Source organism: Paroedura picta, chromosome 6, assembly GCF_049243985.1.
Source record: "Paroedura picta isolate Pp20150507F chromosome 6, Ppicta_v3.0, whole genome shotgun sequence".
Classification (NCBI taxonomy): domain Eukaryota; kingdom Metazoa; phylum Chordata; class Lepidosauria; order Squamata; family Gekkonidae; genus Paroedura; species Paroedura picta.
Window position 1 is genome coordinate 48,497,804 of NC_135374.1, and position 25,359 is coordinate 48,523,162.

Genomic DNA, 25,359 nt, shown 5'->3' on the forward strand with positions numbered 1-25,359 from the left:
TTATTTTAATTACTGATGACACTAACAGTGCAATCCTGTGCAGAAACACCTTTTTTCATGAGTAAATCACTGAAATGCCTTGCTGATTAAATATGCTGAGAATATAGTCAAGGAATTATCTTATAGATATTCTTGGTGTAGAATTATAGCAGTATTTGAAAGAATAATAAGATACCATATATTATGGAGGACTTTATGAAAATTAAAGAAGAGAGTTCATTTTCATTGTACAGTAGGAGTTTTTAAAAATATCACAGAGGAATATTTGCAACAACTGATATTTTATTACATGTCTAATTTTATTACATGTAATAGCGAAGTTATTTTTGAAGCATTCACTTTCAGTTATGGTAGTCAAGTAAGTTTTTCTTATTCTCTAGATAATACATTGCATATCCATTTCTCTGCACTGTAGCTGCAGATTTTGCTTATACCTTGTAGTACTTCTAACTTCTAACATTCCAACTGTAGCTCCTGGTATCTGGAAAACAGCAGAGCCTAAAGTTGTGCCTAGAGGCTCTACGCTAATAAAAATTACACTGAGAAGCTGAGGTGGCTCTATAGATCATCTGACTGTCTATATGTTAATAACATATAGGATGCTTTAGGATGCTTAGGGCTGATCCTGCGTAGAGCAGAGGGTTGGATTAGATGGCCTGTATGGCCCCTTCCAACTCTATGATTCTATGATTCTAACAGAAAAAAGAACCTATCCTAGGCTATAATAAACAATTTCACAATGAAACGGCCTCCAGATTATAACCGTTTTCAAGTGAGTTTTCATCAGTGGTTGTTTTTCAACTTAATGTTTGCTAATGAAGTCCTTCAATAGGATCAATTCTTCTTGGCAGGATTTAAATAATATATATGTGGCCTTTGGCTCACAGGTACGGGGGGCAGTTAGCAAACATTAAGTTGAAAAACAACCACTGATGAAAACTCACTTGAAAACGGTTATAATCTGGAGGCCGTTTAGACACGTTTAGTTACATTCATTGTAAAATTGTTTATTATAGCCTAGGATAGGTTCTTTTTTCTGTTATTATACTCATTTTGTGTCCTTTTTTTTCGTGGTGTCTATATGTTAATTGCAAGGCCATTTGTAAAAAACAGAATAATGGAAAAATACCAGAAAAATGCTACACAGTTCTCAGTTCTTTAAGCATAAATCAGTTCCTGATTAGTAGACCTTACATTCAGATAAGTTTGCAGAGGATTACAGCTGTAAAAAAAGAATTCTGAATCTGAAGGGAGAGGATGGGATAACATTTTAGCAAGAATTCAGGTCAAAAATGACATGCAAACAGCTATGCTTCTGAAAATTAAGTAGCCCTTTACCCCATGGCTGACACAACACAGTACTATATCCCACCCTTGGTTTTGACTTACAAACAAATTCAGTACCAGCAGTGCAAAATTTCCTGCCTCACACCTACCCCCAAACATTTCACAGATAAAAAATTGTAACTTAAAATGTGCCCCACTGGATCAGACCAATGGTCCATCTAGACCAGCATCCTCAACAGATGCCAACCAGTTCCTTTGTTTGGCAGTCAGCAGGTTATAGAGGCTGAGAGATTCCCCTGATGTCACCTCCTGGCTCTGGGATTCAGAGGATTAGTGCCTCTAAATGTGGAGGTTCCCCTCAGTCACTGTGGTTAGTAGCCATTCATATACTTATCTTCCATGAATATATCTATCCCCCTTTATTATTTCTGTGGCCATCACTGTTGGAATTGGATTATCATAATGTCCTTTGGGGATTATAGTTAGCTAAGTGGTTCATCAGATACACTGGGCCCAGATTATGGCCTTGAAGGTTAGTACCAGTACCTTAAAACGGATCCGGAATTCAGTTGGGAGCCAACGTCAAGGAAAGGCCCGCATAAAGCACATTACAGAAATCTGATGCAGAGGTAACCATTTCATGGATCACAGAAGCTTGGTGTTCTGGGGCCATGTAGAGCGCTAGTAGCTTTGTCTAGTGAAGATGGTAAAATGTCATTGATCAAAATACAGCTGCTAGAGTACTTACTAGAACTCTTGGAGAGTCTTCATTCAGCCAGTGCTGAGGCAGCTGCATTGGCTACTGGTTGAATTCTGGATCTAGTTCAAGGTATTGATTTTGACCTTCAAGGCCATATGTGGTCTGGGTCAAGCATATATGAGGGATTGCCTATCTGCCTATGCCCCCCATAGAGTTCTCCATTCTTCTAACACTAATAGATTGGTTGTCCACCTGGCCTTGACCAGGCTTTTTCGTTCCTTGCCCCTACCTGGTGGAATGAGCTCCTGGAAGAGCTTAGGGCTCTTTCGGGGCTATCACAGTTCAGCAGGGCATATAAGATGGTGCTCTTTCGCCAGATGTTTGGTTGAGGCCAGGATAGTGACAATTGCTATCTAGGGTCCTTCCTCAAAATCATGATGCTTCATGGTCTCATTCAACAAGATGTAGTTGTGATTGATATTGTATTTTAATTCTGTATGATGATGATGCTGGGCTATTTATTGCCTTTTTAAAATGTATTTAGTCACTGCGAGCTGGGCTCCTGGGAGCAGCAGCATAATCTAAAGTAATAAAGAAACAAACAAACAAATTAAATAACTTAGAAACCTGCGCTTCCATGGACAAGGAAACATTGAAGATCATGCCTAATCCCCAGCTGATTGTGCAATAAGCTGTACACTGTCTAGGCTTCCTCACCTGGTCCTTTCCTATCAATCCACCAGACCTCTGTCTTGGAGGGGTTGAGATTCAGGTGACTCTGCTTAAGCCAGCCCCTCACAACTTCCAAATATTGCGGGCTTCCAGACATATCTTCGAGCTCTTTACAAAACCTACTGATACCATTCAACATAGTTAAAATGAGTAACCTCTCAAAGACCCTGGACTTTCTGACCATATCTATACCACTATCAACCCCAGACTATTCATTACCACTTACCTGCACTGTCAAAGCCAGGGGTAGTCAAACTGCGGCCCTCCAGATGTCCATGGACTACAATTCCCAGGAGCCCCTGCCAGCGTTCACTGGCAGGGGCTCCTGGGAATTGTAGTCCATGGACATCTGGAGGGCCGCAGTTTGACTACCCCTGGTCAAAGCCATGTCCAAGAGCCAAGTCAGTAATACCTGGGACCTCACTCAAAAGTATATAGCTGGGTGGTATCAGCATACCTACATCTAATTCAATCCAGTCTTAGCTAGGCAAGCAAACAATTTTAAACAATTTGCTATGGGAAAGATGTCCCAAAGGCAAGGTGTGAAAATGACTGCATTTTATGCCAATTTCTCACCTTGCTACAGTTAAATATAAATAAATATAATAGAAATATAATAAATAAATAATAATAATAAATAAATAAACTGTATGTAAGATGACGACAGACATGTTTATTTGACTGTTTGTTTGGTGCCTATGCAGCATGAATAATATAATATAATAATAATTAATCCATATTTAATGGTTTTAAAAATTGTCCTGCTTTGTGTTACCTAATCTAGGCTTCAGTTTTAGTTGCTGTAGTTACATATAGCATTGGTCCCCAACCTGCGGGCAGCGGCCCAGTGTCGGGCCGCGAAGGCCATGGCGGCGGGCCGCGGCTCCCTCTCCCCGCCCGGGAAGCTTCTTACTTGCGGCCCGGGAAGCTTCTTACTGCGGGAGGGCGGGGAAAGGGAATCAGGGCCGGCCGTGCCCGCCGATGCTCGGGCGTGGCCCGATGCGCGGGCGTGGCCCGCGAGTGCGGCCCGATGCATGGCCGCGGCCCGTTGCGTGGGCGCGGCCCGTGGGCGCGCCCCGATGCCCTGCTGGTCCCCAACCTCAGAAAGGTTGGGGACCACTGACATATAGCACAAATTGGAGTTGGGCTTCACTTTAAAATTTGAATGAATAATGTCTGAGCTGAAAGGAGGAACTATTCTTTCTGTGCTTACTAAATTTAGTATGCATTATCTTAGTGCTAAATTTAGAGTGCTTTCTCTCCCATCCCACTGGAAATTTAACAGAAATAAGATTATATACCTTTTTCTCTCTAGTCTGGGGGGAAAATATGACAAACATATTTCTTGGGCAATGGGCTATATCATTACTGTCAGCTCATTTATTCATGATTCCCCCCCCCCATATTTAGCACTTTTACAAGTCCATTTCGCCTTGAGAGAACCATGGCCAAAATTCTTTGTCCCCTAAAACATTAGGAAAAATATACTTTCAATTACAATACCTACAATAGTAGGTTCGTGTTTAGTGCTTCACGATATTTGGCAAGGTGCTGTATGTCTTTCTGTCTAAAACATGTTTTTCCCTCTGATTCCAAGTAATAAAATGAAATCTAAAATTGGTTTATAACATTGGGCTGTCTAAATTAAAACCTGCCCTTCTTAAATACTGTCTCATATTGTTTTAAGCTGGTAAGTATTATGAAACAAATAGCTATATGCAGTAACCTATTGGACATGTGCATTTAATCATTGGATTTTCTTATAAATGGAATTATGGGGTACTGAATGTAACCAGATTCAAAAAAGAATGTATTATAACTGCCTTATATGTTCATTTCATTTTCACTTAACATCTGCACCTTGTCCTATATACTGTTTACTTGAACATCAACCTGTATTTCTCTTGCCTAATGAATTGTGACAGGAAGGATATTATTACTTTTCTCAGTATGCCTTATTGGAGGTTAGTGTACTGCAGGTGTTTACCAGCTAATTGTGAAAGTGTACTCATGCTTAAGAGTAGTTATTTTTAATCTGCATCTAAAAGGGTAAAATCAAATGAAAGCACTGAAGGACTTAGCAGAACATCCCTTTAGAAGCCTGAATGCGTTGACATTTATGGAAATTATTCTGCTCTTAGTTTAATTTTTTTTAATCTAGTGTTCATTGTACTTTATCTGTTCATATGTTTACATTGCAGGTGTATATATATATACGTTGTAGTTTCGAAATGCATACTTAGAATCATAGCATAATAGAGTTGGAAGGGACCTCCTGGGTCATCTAATCCAACCCCCTGCACTATGCAGGACACTCACAACCCTATCCACTGTAACCTGCCACCAATCTGCTTGTGTATGTGTAATCTCAACAGTTTTCTTTTTAATGAGATCAGCACTGTTGCTTAATTTTACAAACATTGAAACTACTTATCAGAGAAATATGGAAGAATAATTTAAAGTTTAGCATTCCCATTAACACCTTTGACCCTCTCCCATTCCAGTTGCATTGAATATAGGTCTGAAATTAAGGGAATTGCTTGTAGGATTTTTAAATATCCAAATTGACTATGTTTACTGAAGCAATCAGGAAAGGAAAGATTTAATGAATGAAATACTGCAGGTCATCCTCTCTTTCATAAAATAATGTTTGTGGGGTGAGGTACAACTACTCTAGCTCTTCCAACTCATGCAAATTTAACTTTTAAAGAATGAATTTAATTTATTTAAAAAGGATTGTATGACTACCATATCATCCCTAATCACTCCTGACTAAGCTTATTCATAAATTACAGTGAACTCATGATCTTTATAGAGTATACAATGTATACAATTTTTTTCTTTATACGTGTGTTGAGTAATTCTCATGTTATGCTTAACACATGTACAACTGAAACTCCACATTTATCCAAGTACTCGTCCATGGTTTCATTTGTGAAGTTAATGCAATTTTGCACAAACAGATGTTCTCATGTACATTCAGGATACACATGCATCCATACTAACATGAGAAAAGGACTAATGGAATTAGGTATAGTGAGGTAAAAAAGGTAGCTGCAAGTTGTTCCTGCTATCCCTACCGCATCAGTAAACCATATATTTTCCAATAGGGCAGGTCATTCACTACTTGATTGGCCCTCCTGGAGGGTGTGCCACCAATAGAGTCAGGGCACTCTGCCAACAAGGGCCAATCAGATCAAAGTGCATGCAGGTTACTCTCTCTTTACCTGATTTCCCCCCCTGGAAATATTCCTGTATTAGGAGATGGCCTACAGCCCTGGTAGTTTAGGCCCAATCATAGCCCTCAGCCATAAAGAGGTACTAGTGGGCAGTTCTCCTACTGCAACTTTCTGCCAGTTTTAGAAGTTTGCTGAGTAGGTAGGAGAAGGTAGCCTCAGAACACGTCCTGCTGCCAGTAAGTTACCCTGATTTTCTGGCCTCTTTCAACTCAGAAGGCATGGGGGGAGGGGCAGAGTGAACTGCCTCCTACCATAGTCTCTTTGTACCTTCTGGAGGGGGGTTCCTGGTCCTGCTGTTCCTGGTCCTGTACTATTAACACTTTCCATAAAGAGGGGGGTGGGTTGTGGGAAGCCCAGAAATGGCCCCCTACCAGCCCTCTGGTACCCAGGACAGCAAGGAAAAGCTTCTTCCCTGCAAATGTTTACTCATGAGTAAGTTATGTAAGGTTTGCTATTTGCAGTTTGAGAAGGGAGGAATGCTTTGGAGTAACCATCAGAGGCAATACTAGCAGGGATAATAATGCTGAAGGTGGGACTGGGAAGATATGGACTTTCCCTTCCCACATGGATACCACATTGGACTTGCTGCCATCTTTCCAAGACCATCACAACAGAGCAAATTTGAGACCTTTGCCATAGAAGATGGGGAAACTGTAGATGAGGCCATGGGGACTGGTTCTTGGTAGTACCTTCCCAGTAGAAGAAGAGTGTTTTTTATACCCTGTTTTTATCCCTGCCCACAGGAGTCTCAGAGTGGCTTATTTTAGATTTCCCTTCTTCTCCCCACAACAGACGCCCTGTGAGGTAGATGAGACTGAAAGATCTCTGAGAGAAACTTATCTGTGAGAACAGTTTCTAACAGGACTGTGACTAGTCCAAGATCACCAAGCTTGCTAAGCATTACCCAGCATGTGGTGGAGCAGGGAATCAAATCCAGCTTACACATTAGAAGCTGCTGCTCTTAATCACTGCAACAAGCTGTATAATTTTCCATAGTCTTGAAGAAATGTAGCTGGATCACAGGCAGAAGAAGCTGTTGCAGGAGGATGGTGTAAGTCTTTTTTGACTTGCTCACTGACTGTTATGGGATTCTTCTCCTTTAAATATGAACCTTCTGGCCAATGGCTTCTCAGAGCAATCCAAGGAGGGAGACACTCAGGTATTTCCTACATGGATAGGTGATTGTGTGCTTCGTAAGGTTTGCAACTGGAGAAGGGAGGAATGCTTTTGTCTTCTGTGTTCTCTCTTTCTCTCTGTGAGTGTGTGTAAAGAAAAGTGCTACACAGCCCCCGTCTCCAACCCAAGCAGTTTCTTTTTTCAGGGGAATTGATCTCTGCAGTCTGGAGAGGATCACTGATTCTGGGAGTTCTCCAGTTACCACTTGGTGGCTGGCATCCCTGAACAATGGCAGGGATGCTAGCTTCGAGCTGGGACCTGGAGATCCTATTTCTGGGCCTTCTCGAAGCTTGAGAAGAGGGCCAGGAGAGGCCAAGAAGCCTCCTTGAAGGCACATCCTCCACCTCACTCAGCCCACTGAGGCATCTGCCAACCTTGGCTGCCCTCATCCGGGTTTGAGGGGACCAGTAAGCCTCCCAGTGGTGTGCCAGAGATCAGGGTCATGGCGCTGACACAGAAACGGTCCCCTGCTGGCTCTGCAAAGTGCAGGGCAGTCAGTAGAAGCCTTCACATGCTGCTCCCTGAATCTAGACTAGAGTGGCACACATGCTGAATCAGGGGCAGGCTGCTGAATTGGGGCTGTGGCAGTGCGCTCTCTGGATTGGCCCTCTGCCCAACAGCCCCCTGCCAGTCCTGTGGAATGCAGGGCGCCCAGGAGGAACCTCCCTCTCCTTTCTTCTTCTCCTTCCCTCACCCCTGTCTCTATTTCCATTCATTATCTTGTCCTCTTTTCCTTGCTTCCTTCCTTCCACTCACCCACCCACCGACTTCCATGCTACCAAAACCTCTAACTCCCTCCCCCACTCCCTTCTCCATTGCCATAAAGGGTTTTTTTGCGGGGGGAGGAAGTTGCCAGCTCTGGGTTAGAAAATACCTGGAGACTTGGGGCTGGAAGTGGACACAATTTTTGGTGGGCAGGGATCTCGCTGGAGTGTGTACCTCTGGAGTTCCCCCTTCAGAGCTGCCAATTTAGTCACCTAAGGATGCTGGCACCTTCCATGTAATCCTTCCCTCTAGATGATTGCCTTTTGCAAGTAAGAGCTGTTGTAATTCTGGGAGATATGCATATCTTGCCTGTAGTCTCCTCTCCAGGGGGAATCATCTCTGTGGTCTAGAGAAAAGCTATGGCTCCAGGGGATCCTCAGGTCTCACCTGAAGAGTGGAATCTCTGAACCTCAGTGGGGCCCAAGGCCACAGAGTCTCCTCTTTCCAGCTTGCCTTTTTGCCAGGGGAGCTGATCTGTATAGTCTGCACATGAACTCTAATTCCCAGAAATATTCAGGCCCCACTTGGAAGTTAGCAAATCCTGGGGTGGAAAAATTCCTGGAGGTTTGGAGCTGTCTCTCAGTCTCCCCGCCACAGTAGCAGAGTTGATCTTTATACTCCACCAATGAGCACTTGGAGATGACATCCATGTTTGTGTGGGTGAAATTCCCCTGGCAAGACCTACACCCGGCCACAGATTAGCAACTGCTTGCAGAGTGCTTTTCCCTGTGTTCTCTTCCTCCAGAGAGCAGTGGAGGGCGGGGAGGCTCGAACTCAAATTCACCTGTTTTCTCCATGGGGACTGCTGCCTGGAGACCAGTTGTAATTCCTGAAGTTCTCCAGGCCTCTGCATGAGGTTCAAAACCAAAAACCTGTCTATCCCAGGAAGCAGAAAAAACAATTGATAATTGGCTGTATGATAAAGTCTTTTTTTTTTTTTCAAAACAGACTTTATTTTACAGCCAGTTATTGATTCTTGTTCTCGGCTCCCCTGGACATTGGCAACCCAGCTGGCTGCACATGGAGGAGGCATCAAATCCAGTTCTTTAGAGCCTGCCACTACAATACCCTGAATATTAAGATGGAGTGGGAAGCAGTGTGAGGATGATGTAAAAACAATGATTTATTATTTTCCTATATGCTCAGCACCCATGAAGTCCACAATCTAGTCGGGCCTCCTAGTACCCAGTGCACTCTCTCTCTGTCTCTCTCTCTCTCTGCATAGGGTTAACATTACCAGAGGACCAGAAAGAACCTATAGATTGTGAGCTTTCAAAATCTAAGGCAGGCTGTTGTCCCAATGATATGATCTCACTTCAACTAGAATACAGTGCAAAGAGGTCAGGAACATAGCTAAATCATAGGGGGGAAATGTTTAATAGGACACTGTCCAAATCAAAATAATTATATTGTGTGTCTGGTATCTGTACTGTACAGATCTGTACTGCAACTGCAGGCTTGTCTTTTCCTGCAGGCCATTTTAAATCACACTGCTAGTGAAACTGTCCCCAGGATGTGCATGTAGTAAGGGAGTTCTCTTGCTTCCCCATGCCGATCTGAGAGGACCAGCTGCGCTGATGGAGGCGGAGAACTCCACATCGCCCTGGCTAATCCTGGGTTTGCTTCTATTGCCACTTCCTTTAAACTGAGCTGCAAGGAGTCAGTCCCGGCTGAGGCAGTGTGGAGGTGTCAGTTCCCACTGTCCCAGCTGACCTGGCTGGGAGAACTTCTGCAATTTAAACCACACCACAGGAGAAGCCATCTCCAGGACCTTCATGCAGTAATGTAGAAATCTCTTACCACCACATGCAGATCTGAGAAGATCAGCTGTGGCAGTGATAGCTTTCCTGGTCAAGCTGCAACAGGAGGTGGTGGGGAACTGTCAGTATAGCTGCATATTCCAAATAAAAGCTGAAGAGAACTGTTTTTTTATTTGGGCTCAACTATACCTTTTGTTGATCAGATCAGAGAATCTATAAATGGCTTATATTATACATGAAAAATACTGGTAAGGTGTTTTTTCTGGTCTTTTTCATCTAGGTTTTGCTGAATTCACATGCATATTCAGCACTCTGGCCATTTCCGCACATTAGCTAAAATAGAATCACGCCCGTGGAATGGCAAAGCGTGAAATTATATTGTGCCTCCCAGGCCCTCCTCACCTTTTTTCCTGCCTTGCCCTTGTCTGCTGTCTTCTCACACATTTTACCCTCTTCATCTGCTGCTAAAAAAGGCAGAAGAGTGCTACATGCCTTATACGTGTCGCGCTTCCTCCTGTTGATCAATCCAGGCAACCAATCCCCTTTCCATATTTTGAAGCAGTTTAAAGGTCCCATGATGCCTGCTATTTTTTTTATTCAAACTTATTAGTTGCAATGCCTATGCATGGAATCATAGATGCATAGTACTTGTGAACGCCACTTTCGAGAGCTACGCTTTGTGCCACAAACACATCTTTATTTGTCTTTATTCACTGATCAGGGGCCCTGCGCCGCCTTCTCTCCCCCTGCCGCATCTGTCTCCGTTCAAGGTCTTTTATTTCTTGCATTGCCTACACAGATGACTGCCTATTAATTGCTCCAGGCATGTTGCCATTTTTAAAAAGAAATTCCCGTCCCTGGGAGAGGGAGGCAGGTATGGGGGCAGGATGATACAGATGACTCTAGCGCATTTGAGCCTGGTTGCCTGCTGGTTGCTCTCCGGTCACTAGCCCTTTTTAGGATGGTGAATGCACTTTATGAGATTCCCACGGAAGCACTTTAAAATGGAGGATGTAGTGACCCGTCAGCTGGCCAGATGCTGGATGTGGGTGACATTATGAGGAGCAGCCGAAATATAACGCCTACATTCGACTGGCATGATGCTACATTTAATGGATGCGGAAGTCCCCTCTAAGTTTCCAAGCCTTTTTAAAACTCTTCAAGCATGTTTCGAATATGACATAGGGTAGTGACACAACCACAAATCTGTGCCATGGGAAGTGTAAGAAGTTGAGGTTATATAGAACAGTAGTAGTAACTCTTCAACATTTCCTACAAAAGCTCTGCTTAATTGGATACCTTTTGAAATTAAAATATGGTTTAAAATATTTACTTACATAGACATAGCTTACACTTCAGTCATATAGTGAAGATCCTTGTGATGTGATGGCAGTTGCTGCTAACCAGTGCTTTTAAAGATCTACACAGCCAATTGGGTCTCCAATGGTCTGCTTGCCAAAACCCCATTTGGCTCTACTCACTTTCATAAAACAATTGGTGGGTACGAGGAAAGGTTTGGTGGGCATCACGGGGTGATGATGAACATGAGCCAGAGGTTTGGATGGAGGTACATCTTAGGGTGGATGAAGGCTAAAACTTTGGAATGAGCCGTGCTTCAATATTTCACTAGAACCTATTTTATATCTACAATATGTGTGGAAGACTACTAATCACTGCTACATGCCTCTTAATATGTAAATGTCTCTTTGTGTACCAATATACTTGTAGAAAAAAATTCCTGCTATTGTTTTGTAGAGAACAAATGTTTTAAAAGAAATCAGCTGAAACAGAGTTCCTTTATCCATCAGAACAGGTATTTCCATTCCCTACCAATCCTGCCTGAATGTATTGAGTAGTTGTTCCACCCTTCTGCTCACCAGTAATATAAATGCATTGAACACTGAAAGTGATTATGAAAATTACTCCTAGATTATGTGATGGATGGAACATCATAATAGATTTTCTTTCTGTTTCTCAGCATGAAGGTTGTAGTGGACAATCATCTTCATTTGTTACAGCAGGTTGGGGTGTAACTATGCTGAATATGATCCCAGCACTCTGCTCAGCAGGGAGAAAGATCCTTTTCACATTATGGCACATTTCTTGTATATCCTTGATGTTTCATGCTTCATATCACCTGATTTACAATTAGGTTTTCTGTTCAACTAAAAGGAACTGTTTGTTATTAAGACTTTTTTGTGTTATGCTGTTTCTCATATATCGTAAAATATATTTGTGTTCTGAAATAATTACTTTTTGTGAAATAGGATCTTGTAATTTTAAACAATCATTTTATTTTTGGGTTCATTTTCTGTTTGATTTTATTTATTCCATTTTTTCTTTTTGTTTTGTTTTTAGTTATATCTGGTAAGTTGAAATGTTATTGGCCATCTTCTCATCTTCGTTATCCCTGTGAATGGAACTCCTCTCCCCTTTTTCATCCATACCCTTCCATATCTGCCAGCTTCTACTTCCATCTTTCACTTGTAATTGACTGGACAAACTTCAGATTCTGCATGAAGTATAGGTAATTTTTGTGTCAAGCAGCAAAGGTAACTGGTGGCTTATTATTGTCTGCTTTAATTATTGTAATGTTGAATTCTGTTTGTTTGCATACAGTTTTTATTTAACATATGTTTGGTTCAGATCTTGCTCTGGATCTTCAAAAATACCATTTTTCATTTCTTTTTTTTTAATACATATTCATTGCAACCTAATTTTGTTGTTTGTTTTCCATTCCATTTTATGGCATTTTACACTATTTATATGCAATGTGGTATTTATACACGAAATGGAAATTAATTTTAATAGTACTATTTCTTTTCATTTTTTTGTACAGTCAGAAAAACAATTAGCAGTTATTCACAGATCTTTCAAATCGGATTGTGCTACAGAAATATGGTGTTTACAAGAAGCTTGGTGGTGTCTTACTAGATTGTGAGCACAGGTTTGATTTCTGGTAAAAAGTTCCAATTCAGATGTGGGATTCCTGGGAAAATCTGAATTGGAACTTTTACCAGAATTATTCCAATGTTCTAGAAAATGTCCCAGTGCTCTAATTAATGTATTTGGATCTAGCATACATGTTTGGCTCATTTGTGTTTTGTCCCTAACTCCCATCTTTTCTCAACTGGCACATATAACATCTGATATTTAGTAAACAACATTAAAAATGCAATGTGTCAATTTTGTGTGCAATACAGACACATCAACATTTCCCCCAATAGCCACAAAATGTTTGAACTGAAATATTTGATCAGGGGGAAATTAAATTAAGCGCACACTATAGTTTAACTGTTATGTTCAAACACATAAACTGTTAAATTCAAACATTCAAAACTTTACAATGACATTATTTTTGGGAATACTCATAAACATCACATCATAAAAATTTAAAGACAATAGTATATTCTTCTCTTATGTTGCTTGTTTATATTGGGCAGGGAAAATTAAGACTGTGAGAATTACAACTGCACCTGATGCTAGGATACCAATGAGTTGTACTTTATACCTCATGTTTACCTTTTGTTTATGTAATCGTGGCATCTTCAGCTTCTCTGTTGTTCTTTGTACTGCTTATGACCTCCATTTCCAGTTGAGAAAGACCTTAATCACAGCTGGGAGCGATGTGATATAGATCCAAAAATAAATAAAATAAAACAAACAATTTGCACTTCATATTTTCACCCTAACAGATGACTGAGTCTGTGGGCAGAGCACATTTCTCCTTTATTACTTGTGCTTGTAACTGTGACTGATTCTCCAGAAGCAAAATAAAAATAAGCTTAGCTGCTTATAAATTTGTTAGTCTGTTCCCATTCCTTTCACAAGAACCTGCTGTTGGTGGAATGCTTAGGATCTTTATGGCAATTCGAGACAGCAATCAGGTATTGCTGTATCCATTCTACCATTTGAGAGAAGATATTTTCTCTGCTGCTCACCGATAATGACTCTGTGCCACAGTTTTTCTTTTGGACATTAGTCAGCATAACATCTATTCAATGACATTGGGGACAGTCTTAACTGTGTCCATAACTGTATCAAACTTGTCTCCAGTAATTTGTTGACTTTTGTCGTCCAGAACGTTAGCACAAGATAAAGTGTATCGTGTGTAACAAAGATCGCTTAGCAAGTATTTGGTTTTCTACTACTTTGAAGGATAGAAGTTCAGTGAAAATTTCTTTGAGTTTTCTGATTGCCTTACAGGAGTGCAGTTATGAGCTGGCAAGGAGGACGTGCACACATACTCTTGCTTGGCATGGAATTAACCACAGCTTTATTAACATGACATCTCATGATCAGCAGACTGTGAGGAAGGCCAGACCTCAGTGGTGTGACTGAAGTTGCAGAGTACTTGGCACCCAATAGCCACTGGGACCAGAACTGGGGGAAGACAACCTTATATTGGGAGACCCAATGGGCATGAGCCTCTGTTTGGTTCCCCTCAGCTAGGAGGCTTTCCTCCCCAGCTGGTGAAGCTCCGTGGTTCAGCACCTATACAGCCTCTTATGGAGCCCCCTTCCCCAGCTGCTGATAAGTCTGGTTCACAGACGTGGACGTGGTTTAACCTCCTGCTGGCTGGCCAAGGAGGCAAGAGACCAGTTAATGGGCAGGCCGTGCCTGTGCCTCCTAGCCTCCCCACGTTCCCTCATTGATGGCCCTGTCCTCCTCATTGGCAACCTAACGGTGATGGCGGAACCATGATTGTCTCATGACTATTTGAAAAGTCTGTTGTGTCTCTTTCAAATTTTTCATCAAATAGCTACTGACACAGATATTAGCAAATTGAATGCTTTCAGTAATTCTGTGCTGAGAGTGTAAAAAGCTATAGCTTTTTTTCTGACGCACATGAGATACACTCTCAGCACAGAATTAAACAACAACAAAGAAGGGTGACCCTAGGTACATATCATAGGAGGTGGTCTCCAAAAAGGATAAAATTTTTATATATATTGGCTGGAGCCATAATTTACAGATCCCATTTAACCAATCAGCTACACTTTATAAAGAGTTTAATATAGGTATTTACTATAAGAGTGTATCATCACAGTTCTGACCACTCAGGAAGACCCAGTAGGGTCGAAACACGTTTGGTCTTATGTGCTGTTAGTTCTGTATAGTTTTTTGTGAGTTTTTATGAAGTTTTTAAATGTGCACTATGATAAATAATCAACAAGTTTTACATTATTTTGTTGTACAGCTCAACTTCTGAGTTTCTACCTGTTAAGGTTGGATTGTGTTCCTTTTTTGGTTTGGATTTCCCTCCTAAAAACAAGAAAGTAGCAATAAAAAGGTTTTTTTTTAAAGTATATAATACATATGCAATAAAGAATATAGACTACGTCACTTGATGTGGGATGGTGCTTAGAGTGTTGGAGTAGGATCTGGAGTGTTGGATTTGAATCCATTAGTGTTAGAAGCCTGCCAGTTGACCTTTTGTGCATCACAATCTCTCAGCCCACCCTACCCTCACTAAATTGTTGTTGTGAGTATTAAGGGAAAAGGGGGAACAATATAAAAAGCTGTTTTGGATCCCCAACCATAGAGACAAATGGGAGATAAATTAAAGATAATAAATACTAAAATTATTGGGTACCTCCAGCCTGAATCACAGCAAATGCTGATGCGGGTTATTATTTTGAAGCAGAAATGCAGATCAGTGCTAGTAGAGCAGCAAACTCACCCCCAATGTTCCTACCATTTCTTATCATTGATCAGGCAAGGAGCTGCAGTTTTCAAAGCATGAGTCTACCTGACTCCTCTCTTCACTTGAAATCCAGTATTTGCCACATGCAACTTTACTTTCACTGTCACTCCTCTCTGCTGGCGAATGAGTTGGTGCACTTTCTTAAAGGCTTTCCCCAAATGCGGTAAATCACTGCTTACTCTCAGTAAATCCAAATACTGGAGTGGTAGATGACTTCTCTTTTTAGAAAGCCAAAAAGGTTAAAAAACTGTTTTTCTTTTGACTACATGCAGTACCTTCTGTGCCATATTGCTTTCTGAATTCCTGACCCTCACCCTTCGAAAATACTATTTAATGTGTTTGTGTATCATGTATATAATGTATAATAACAAGGAAGGTGCAGGAGAGTGCCAAGTTTAGCTCCCCTTTCCCATGTACTTGGGTTTCATCATTAAAATAATGATGTACTTGGGTTTCATCATTAAAATAATCTAGCACCCTTGCTTTAGATGTGAACAGGCATCATCATGAATTTTCTGCTATTATCATATTTAAATTGTCTAACTACCTCCATACCTAACACCAACATCTGTCTCTGCCCACTCTGTAAATCAGAATTTGTGCTTATAATGTATCAACATGAACCCTTTTGCTAATAAATACAGAATGTTATCCCAGTTGAGTAGGAGAAATTGTTACTGTCAGACACCTTTGACAGAAAGAAAATTAACTAGTGCACACAATCAGGTTGGTGTGTTAGGAATGCAGGTATGAATCTATATGATCTTTCTATCATTTACCTAGCAAACAAATCTACAGCATTTATCATGGTGCCCCAACCTTGCTGGAAGTGGTTTGAGAGTGATGGATATATAGAGATTTCCCCCACTCCCCAAACAAAAGATGCCACACACAAACTTGGGTTTAACTAGGATTTATTTATAAAACTTATATGGTGTTTATTAATACCCAAATCACAGCACGGGCTAATGAACTGCCAGAGACATGACAGCATTAATGGGCAAACCTACCCTGTCTCCAAGTACATGAGGTATGCATGCCACAGAATGTCAAGAGAGACTGTAACCCCCAGGGCAAACACTAGAGTTTGACTTTTAAAGCTACAACTTTGAGGGGACCTGTCTGGTAAGCTAAGTGGGGTTGGTTTGAGACACACCCTCCTATAAGATGCCTCAGGGTGCTTGCCATAGTCCCTTAACTTAAGCAATAGCTCACAGCCAGTCCCAGTAGACCCTACCCATTCTTAAACCAGGCTTAATTTGAACACCTCACCTCTGCAATTTGCCGAAATGAAGCAAGGCAAAAATAACGATTTTCTCAGCAAGTCCGACAGAATCCAAAAAAATTGTGCTTGTCCCCAAAGCAACTACCTTGCCAAATGCTGTTATAGTGAAAAGGCAAGCTTCTAATGTTTGCTTGCTCTTTGCCCTTGATCAGTAGGGAGCCTAGCCTCCCAGCTTGTTGTAATATGTGGAGGGAGAAGAGTCTTTTTGTTGGTTCCAAATTATTTGAATTGTGTCAGAATACTATTGCAAACCCTGGAGAACTGGTAATGTGCTCCCAATGACCCATGTCTGCCGGGAAGTAGTTCTCTGCCAGATTCAATTTGTGAACACTCATCAAGACAGAATGAAGATAATGATTACAGCCTTCATTTGAGTTTGTGGAGATATGAATTTGGTTATTAGGTCTGAATCCGAGTGAAAGGTGACAGACTTCTTCAAAAGTTTAAAGATTGTGTAACTACGGAAAGCTAGATATTGCTGTTGGTAGGTGAATTTGTCACCTTGGCAAATCACAAACCAACATTTGCATTAAAAAAAAACATTTAATTTCAGGTATGATTATTCTATGATTCCAGACCCACCACCAAGGAGCACAATACTGCTGTTCCTGGTCCTGTACTATTAACACTTTCCGGAAAGAGTACACAGATAAGTTCAGAAAACTAATTAATCCTTCACAGTGCTGAAACTTTTTTCACCTCATCACTACTCAGAGATGAACAGAGATTCACTTGAAACTACCTAAGGGATCATCATGAAGCTGTTATTCATTTGGCGAGTCAGTCTTTTGATTCATACCAGAAACATGATTGTTCGGGAGCCAACCACTGCAATTCTAAGCAGGGTTACACCCTTCTAAATCCACTGAAATTAATGGGCTTGGAAGGGTTTAATTCTGCCTAGAATTATACTGCAGTAGGGCGATCCTATACAGTCTTACTCTGGTGAAAGTTGACTGAAATTAGTGAGCTTTGACATGAAATAACTCCACATAGAATTGCAGTGTAACTCTCTTCTCTTTCCTGTGCTGTATGTATTTAACCATCTAAAGTGTTGTTTTTAAAAGAAATTGTTCACAGTAATGTATAAACCCTAAATGCCAAAATAGTGTTCAAACATGATTGTGACATACCTGTTACAATCAGTAAGGATACAGAGGAAGCAATTAGTTTTCCAGATGGCTGGTGAGTTAAAGAGCTGAAAAGTATAAACCATTAAATACATCTGTTATAGAAATCCTTGTCTTTTCAAGCCTATAAGGGTAAGATAAAACAGAGCTTTAAAATAATAATTTCTTCTAGTCTAGTTCATTCACTGTGCCTAATATACTCAACTGCCATATCTCAATGTAACTGACATAATTTTTGACGTTCTATTTACTGCTAGATGAAATGGCCATTTAAGTCTCTATAAATCAAACAGTTTGGACAATGCTAGCAGTATTTATAATGTCACGATGAGCAGATGTTTCAAATTTGCCTTCATTTACATATATATTTTGTTTGAGCATGCCCTTGCCTATGTAAATGAAGGAAGCATTCTGCTTCACTGTTGCTTTAAATTCATTCCTCTTCAGTAATTGCATTGAAGATTTTTAAATGGTTATAATTTACACAGTAGCAATCCTGGGGCTTTTGAGTTAAAGTGAAAATTTTTTTGAGCAATCCAGATGACATCAAAATCAAGCCTCTTATGGAAGCTATTCAATGATTCCTAAATCAAAGTTGATGACTTTTGTGTATCTAAACCCTGAATTTTCAGTCATTTAGTTTTTACCATAAGAGTTACTAAAACAGGGAGTGTTCTTGATTCTTCTCATGACCTCTGGAAATTTCTCTCCGTTAAGATTGTGGCACCCCCTAGAGTACTTTTGTAAGAAACCTCACTGAAGGTAATTAGGCTTTGTGAGACTTCAGACAAAAGGTTGTTCTGTGGTGGTTTCATAGAGATTCCGTAGAAGCGACTGTGACACTAGGCTTGTGAAACAATTTCAGTCGTGCCTGAACTATGTTTTCTTTATTATTTTAAGGAGAACCATTCTCTCTGCAAGTAAAATGTTATATATAAGTCTCTAATCCACATAGATAAAAAAATATATTCTGCTAATTTTGTTGTATATTTTCCCCTTAGAGCCACCACATTTTGTTGTGAAACCTCGTGATCAGGTGGCTGCATTAGGCAGAACAGTGACTTTCCAGTGTGAAGCAACAGGGAACCCTCAACCAGCAATATTTTGGCGAAGAGAAGGAAGTCAGGTAAAAGAAAATCTTTGATTGTACACAGTCCATCACAGGACACATCCCAAGAAAACATTGGAGTTCAGGATATACTCTTGCTTGTTTCCATGCCACTTCTTATGTGAGTGGTATTTCCACACGGGCTGCAAAATTGCACAGACCTCTTTCTGCAGTACATGGGTATGGACTGCATATAGCCAAGAGATATATACTATATGTGCCGATTTTTAATAAAACTTCAGTAACAGTAAAACTTCAGTAAAGTAACAAATAGCCTTGAATAAGTTTTAAATCAACTATTTTACATTCACTTACTGAATAGATTCAGGTGTTTAGCAAGAAACTGAAAACAGAATGTCAGTTATAAGAATGGGAAAAGCTAATGAAAAATGATATATCCTGTTTGTTTTGCTACCAGTTTAAGAACTGATAGTTATCAGATAGTTATCAGAAAAGAATGGCACTAAAAATCTCATTTCTTTGTGTAATGTAATAAGTTGTTTTTAGATTGGAACTAAAAAATGAACATTTGATGCCATGTATATACTTCAGGACTTATGACCACTATTGGAGGAATAGCTTATACAAGGCTACAGCTACCTATAAACAGGTTTTAGTGTGATGCAAACACTATCAACAAAACTAAAAAACTACTTTAACTATGTAGACTTTAGGTATCTGAACACTTTAACAGATTCCTTATGAAAGTTGAGTTTTGAAAATTCCACAGAGTAGGTACGTAGACAAGCAATGAAGAAGAAAAATGCAAGAAAAGCTCCCAGAGACTTACCCACAGGGGCAGTTTGCTGCCGTGTGGCACCAGGAGCTGGGAAGGACCTGCAGGCAGGAGCGTGGATTCCTGCCCCTAGCATTCTTCAGGCAGTGCACGAAGCCGAATAGCAGCAAGGGAGGGGCTGAACCTCATGTCCTTTTAAAGGGTGGACAGTTGGGCTCAGCCTCCTTCCGCCTTTTCCAGTGTCTGGGCACATGCCAAAAAAGTGGATCTGCCACCTGCCAACAAAGTTTCAACAGTGCTAGACAATGCAACTGCAAGAGTGATCATCCTTTTACACAAACTGTAGCCAAAATTATTTTTATAACATCATACCTCACCTTTCTAAAAGAGGAGATATTTTCCATCTTCCCTCTCTGTGCCATTCTTTTCCCCAATATGTCTACATTGTTTTGCTCTTGTCCATGTATCCTCACTATAGCAGCCTGTGAGATTCATTATTCTGAGAGTACATGCTTGCCCAAATTTCCATGAAAGATTGGGGATTCAAACCTGGTTCTCTTGGATCCTTTTCAGACTCTCACGCCTCTAGACCAGGGGTCATCAACCCCTGGCCGCAAATGCCTCGGTACTGGGCCGCCGGCAGCCGCGCCTGCCTCCCCCCACCCGCAGCGAGAAGGAAGGGAAGAGGCAGGTGCAGCTGCCGGCACTCCGGTGACACAAACGCGCATGTGCATACTCCACCTGGTGGCGAAAACACACATATGCAGTTGCCGCGCATGCGTGTTAGCACCACCGGGTGGCGAAAACATGCATGTGCGCAACTGCGCATGCGTGTTTTCGCAGCACCCGGGCCATCGGCTCTCCCCACATCCCGGAGGCGGTCCCTGACCTGAGAAAGGTTGGGGACCGCTACTCTAGACCACACAGGCTCCAATAGCTCAGAGAAGTTGTTGAGCCCTCTTCTGAGTTGTTTCCCACTGTCTATTGTCTTCCCTTTTTGGATTCTCCTGAGTAAACTTTTTGCTTCTGTTGTAAATACCAGAGCGATATTTGTGAACCACACTCCTCCAGAACATTCTAGTTCCCTTAATTTTAGCACTGCGAGCCCTGTCATCACCCTGAAGCTGGTGTCCAAGTCTGCAACTCCTAGGTTTATTTTCTGATGTCTGCTACAGACAAAAAACAACACAAAACCTCTGCTTCCATTGCAAATAGCATGGAGAAAGGGCTTTCTATTAATATCCTGTGCCAGAAGTTTCCAGTTCCCTTTATTTGCATTAAAACACCCACAATCATACTGAAGCTTTTGGCCAACTTTGAAATGCCTAGCTTTTGTTATCAGTTATAGCTGCTAGAGGCAATCATAGTTTTTTTCAGAAAAAGCAAAGGATGTGGAGCTCAAGAATACATGGAGGATGTTTTTATTCACTTCATGATTGGGACTGCAACTTCCATGATTATTCTGAAGCTGCTGGCTAGTTTTTGAATGTCATTTTCTGACAAGTTATATCTGACAGATAGATTGTTTTATAATTATGCCAATTTTTAAAAAGGAGTCCAGAGGAGAATCAGGAAGTCAATGACCTGTTAGCCTAATATTGGCTCCAGACCATTAGTAAAAAATGTAAAAAAAAAAAAAAAAAAGAATTGGCATATAGAAGAACAAAGCCTGCTGAGGAAGAATCAGCATGACTTCTGCAAAAGGAAGGCCTCACCAGCCTTATAGTGAGCCTCTTGTGGCGCAGAGTGGTAAGGCAGCTGTCTGAAAGCTTTGCCCATGAGGTTGGAAGTTCGATCCCAGCAGCCGGCTCAAGGTTGACTCAGCCTTCCATCCTTCCGAGGTCGGTAAAATGAGTACCCAGCTTGCTTGCTGGGGGGTAAACGGTAATGACTGGGGAAGGCACTGGCAAACCACCCCGTATTGAGTCTGCCATGAAAACGCTAGAGGGCGTCACCCCAAGGGTCAGACATGACTCGGTGCTTGCACAGGGGATACCTTTACCTTTACCTTTTTACCAGCCTTATATTGTTTGAGAAAATAAACAAATATATTAATAATGATGATCTGGTAGACTTTTGACAAGGTAACTCACAAAAAACTCCTGAATAAACATATATACATATATATAATTATATTTTTATATTTACATATTGGTCCATCGTTTGCGAAAGGGGCCGTGTGTAAGGATGCATGACCCTCCTCTTCAGCCTGCAGAAGAATGAAGAATACGCAATATGTCTTGCTATTTTTTTTTTCTCCCCTCAATAGAACCTGCTATTTTCATACCAGCCTCCTCAGTCTTCTAGCCGGTTTTCTGTGTCACAAACTGGTGATCTCACTATTACAAATGTACAGCGATCTGATGTTGGATATTATATCTGCCAGACTTTAAATGTAGCAGGGAGCATTACAACAAAAGCCTACTTGGAGGTTACTGATGGTAAAGTAAAAATACATTCACTATCATTTTCATAAAGGTTTATATTTGAGTTCTGACAATGTAACAATGACTTTACATTTATATGCTTCTTAGTATACAGGTGAAAATACCCAGGTCAAAAACTGTGGTGCAGAATTAGGCACCTTCCTAAGCAGTTACACTTTTCAAAGATCTAGAAGGCTCTGCTTAGTCGTTTGCTGCAAGTGCAAATTAGTGTGGCACATATTTTTTCTAGAAAGATAGTGTCTTCAAAATGTTAACTGACCAATTATTGAAATATGCAAGTCCATTTTTCCAAGATGTTTTAAGTTTGTAACTACATTTATCTTTCATAGTTTCAAAAACATATTAGTATAAAGAAATAAAATATATATTTGCTACATTTTATAGAATTTTGCTGAGTTTTATAGAATACTGAGTCTAAATGATTGGCGGGTAATATATATGTAAATACCCAAACTTCATAATGACAGCACTAGCTCTAAGGAGTACTAAGGAATATAATTTTAGTAACTACGAATTAGCATTGTTGTCATATAAAGGACTTTTGTGCTATATAATTATGATTATTATGAGGAAGCATTCTTACTTTCTCAAGAACTAAAGAAGTTAAGTAACATGGAAATATATCTAATTAGATTAGTAGATAAAATTAAAGATAACTGTGAACCTCAAGCATACCTTGGATATATATGAATTTCATACCTCAGTTACCTTGTGAAATTAACAAAAAACAGTGGTCTTTTTATGGTGCAAATTATCTGAACCTTTCATGCTGTCTGACTTGGTTCTTCCTTGTATTTACAATAATTTTGCACATATTGAAGAAAATAATGAAATAGCACACATTATCTGTGCAATAAAAAAGAATGATTATGAACATTGTTCAGCCTGGAGAAAAGGAGGTTGAGAGGGGACATGATAGCCATCTTTAAGTATTTGAAATGTTGTCACTTGGAGGAGGCCAGGATGCTGTTTCCGTTAGCTGCAGAGGAAAGGACGCGCAGTAATGGGTTTAAACTACAAGTACAATGTTAGGCTAGATATCACAGTCAGAGTAGTTCAGACAGATTTTCACAGTCAGAGTAGTTCATCAGTGAAAAAGGCTGCCTAAGGAGGTGGTGAGCTCCCCCTCACTGGCAGTCTTCAAGCAAAGGTTGGATACATACTTTTCTTGGATGCTTTAGGATACTTTGGGCTGATCCTGCGTTGAGCAGGGGGTTGGACTAGATAGAATGTATGGCCCCTTCCAACTCAATGATTCTGTGATTCTGTGATGACTGGATTACTTCAAACAAAAGGATTTTAGTAGAAAATAGTTGTGACAGTCAGTCTAATTCTAAATCTAATTCCATCATCTTTAACCCTCCCCCCGCTCCGGAGGAGCGGGAGGAATAAAGGAGTAAGGGCAAGTGGGGAGGAGTTAGTGTCACTCGAGGGCCAAGCAGCCAATGGGGAGCCGCGCAAAGCGCGGCTCCCCATTGGCTGGTTGGCCCAGCCTCGCCTGGGCCGGCCGGGGAGTTACCGCTCAGAGGAAGAAGCCTTCCCCAGCGGTAAGTCCTCCGGCCGGCTTCCCCTCGCCCAGGGAGCCTTCTGCCGGGCCCTGGGGCTGGCTCGCCTGCCCTTGGGCCCGCCAGAAGGCCACAAAGCCCACTCCCGAAGTCCCGAGCCTTCTGCCAGGCCCTGGAGCAGCCGAGCCCACCGCCCCCGTCCCGAGCCTTCTGCCAGGCCCCGGAGCAGCCGAGCCTTCTCCTAGGCCTGGCAGTAGGCCGCGGAGCCCACCGCCCCAGTCCCGAGCCTTCTGCCAGGCCCCGGAGCAGCCGAGACTGCTCCTAGGCCTGGCAGTAGGCCGCGGAGCCCACCGCCCCCGTCCCGAGCCTTCTGCCAGGCCCCTGAGCAGCCGAGACTGCTCCTAGGCCTGGCAGTAGGCCGCGGAGCCCACCGCCCCCATCTGGAGCCTTCTGCCGGGCACTGGGGCAGCCGAGACTGCTCCTCGGCCTGGCAGTAGGCCTCAAAGCCTGCCGCCACGTTCCCGAGCCTTCTGCCGGGCCCTGGAGCAGTCGAGCCTGCCCCTGGGCCCAGCAGAAGGTCCCAAGGCCACCTACCTTCCTCTGTTCCTCCCTTCCTCCCAGCATTCCCTTTGCCCTTTCCTTCCTCCCAGCATTCCCTTTGCCCTTTCCTTCCCTTCCTCCCAGCATTCACTTTGTTTTTCCCTTTCTCCCTTCCTCCCTCTCTTCCATCTGCCTCTTTCTGGCTACCTGTTTCTCTCCCTCTTCTTCTGTCTCTATCTTCCTCCCTTTCTTTCTGTCTTTCTGTCTCTCTCCTTTTCCTCCTTCCTTCGCCCCATCCCTCCACCCACCCATCATGCTAGGGCCCGCTGTATTTTGCCCACAGCGGGCTTAATATCTAGTTACTGGATAAAATAGGAAGTCCTGGGACTGGAAAGGGTACTTCTGCTCCAATAAATTATGCCTGCTGAACAGTTCTCTTCCTGCCATGGCTACTGTGTGGTACATATATGCTTGTATTCTAGTCTTCTAATAAACTTTGCCTATTTCTGGAAGAGCTATAAATGAAGGAACAGGGGCATCTTTCAAGTAAGGTCAGGAATTCTTGTATTAGCTTTATACCTTTAAAAACTAATAGAGGTAAATAAATCTCATGAAGATTACAATGCATACCACCTTTTCCTTAAAAAAATGAGTGAAATTTATTCTAATACATATCTCCTACTTTAATTGGTTATTTAATTATCTTCAGATTCTTTCAAAGGCCATAGCAATGACTGCTGCTTAAATGAATAGAAATTGTTTCCAGTTTAATAAATCTTGTGTTTGTTTCCCTTACATTTCATTTCCCAGTAATTGCAGACCGGCCTCCTCCTGTCATTCGACAGGGTCCTGTGAATCAGACTGTGGCTGTGGATGGCACTTTAGTGCTCAGCTGTGTGGTTGTAGGCACTTTAATGCCCACCGTTCTCTGGAAAAAAGATGGCACCCTCCTCTCCACACAAGACTCCCGGATTAAGCAGTTGGAGACTGGTGCATTACAAATTCGATATGTCAAGGTAAATTGAAATGAAAATCCCATACGTTTAAAAAAATTTTTTTGCTTCTTTTATATTTGTGGTCCTGAAGGGTACAAAGTCTAATTTCAGAATTAATATCATGTTAAATGACTATTAATATTGACGAATCATGACTTCACGTAGCTTATTCTGAATTTGCAATATACAAGGGACAATAATTTATTTATTTTTATTTTATTTATTTGTATTTTTATACTGCCCTCCC

The 25,359-nt window shown here is 41.5% G+C and overlaps 1 protein-coding gene across 5 annotated transcripts in view; it reads left to right on the plus strand.

Moving 5' to 3' along the window:
• Positions 1-25,359, plus strand: part of ROBO1 (roundabout guidance receptor 1) — a 795,752-nt gene that overhangs the window by 694,510 nt on the left and 75,883 nt on the right. For 4 of the 5 annotated variants that reach the window (XM_077342368.1, XM_077342365.1, XM_077342366.1 and 1 more), the window contains 4 exons: positions 12,018-12,026; positions 18,783-18,907; positions 21,895-22,066; positions 24,928-25,133. In XM_077342368.1, the coding sequence (XP_077198483.1) occupies positions 12,018-12,026; positions 18,783-18,907; positions 21,895-22,066; positions 24,928-25,133 (512 nt within the window). The remainder of the gene's footprint in view (positions 1-12,017; positions 12,027-18,782; positions 18,908-21,894; positions 22,067-24,927; positions 25,134-25,359) is intronic. The other variant, XM_077342367.1, reaches the window with a different exon arrangement.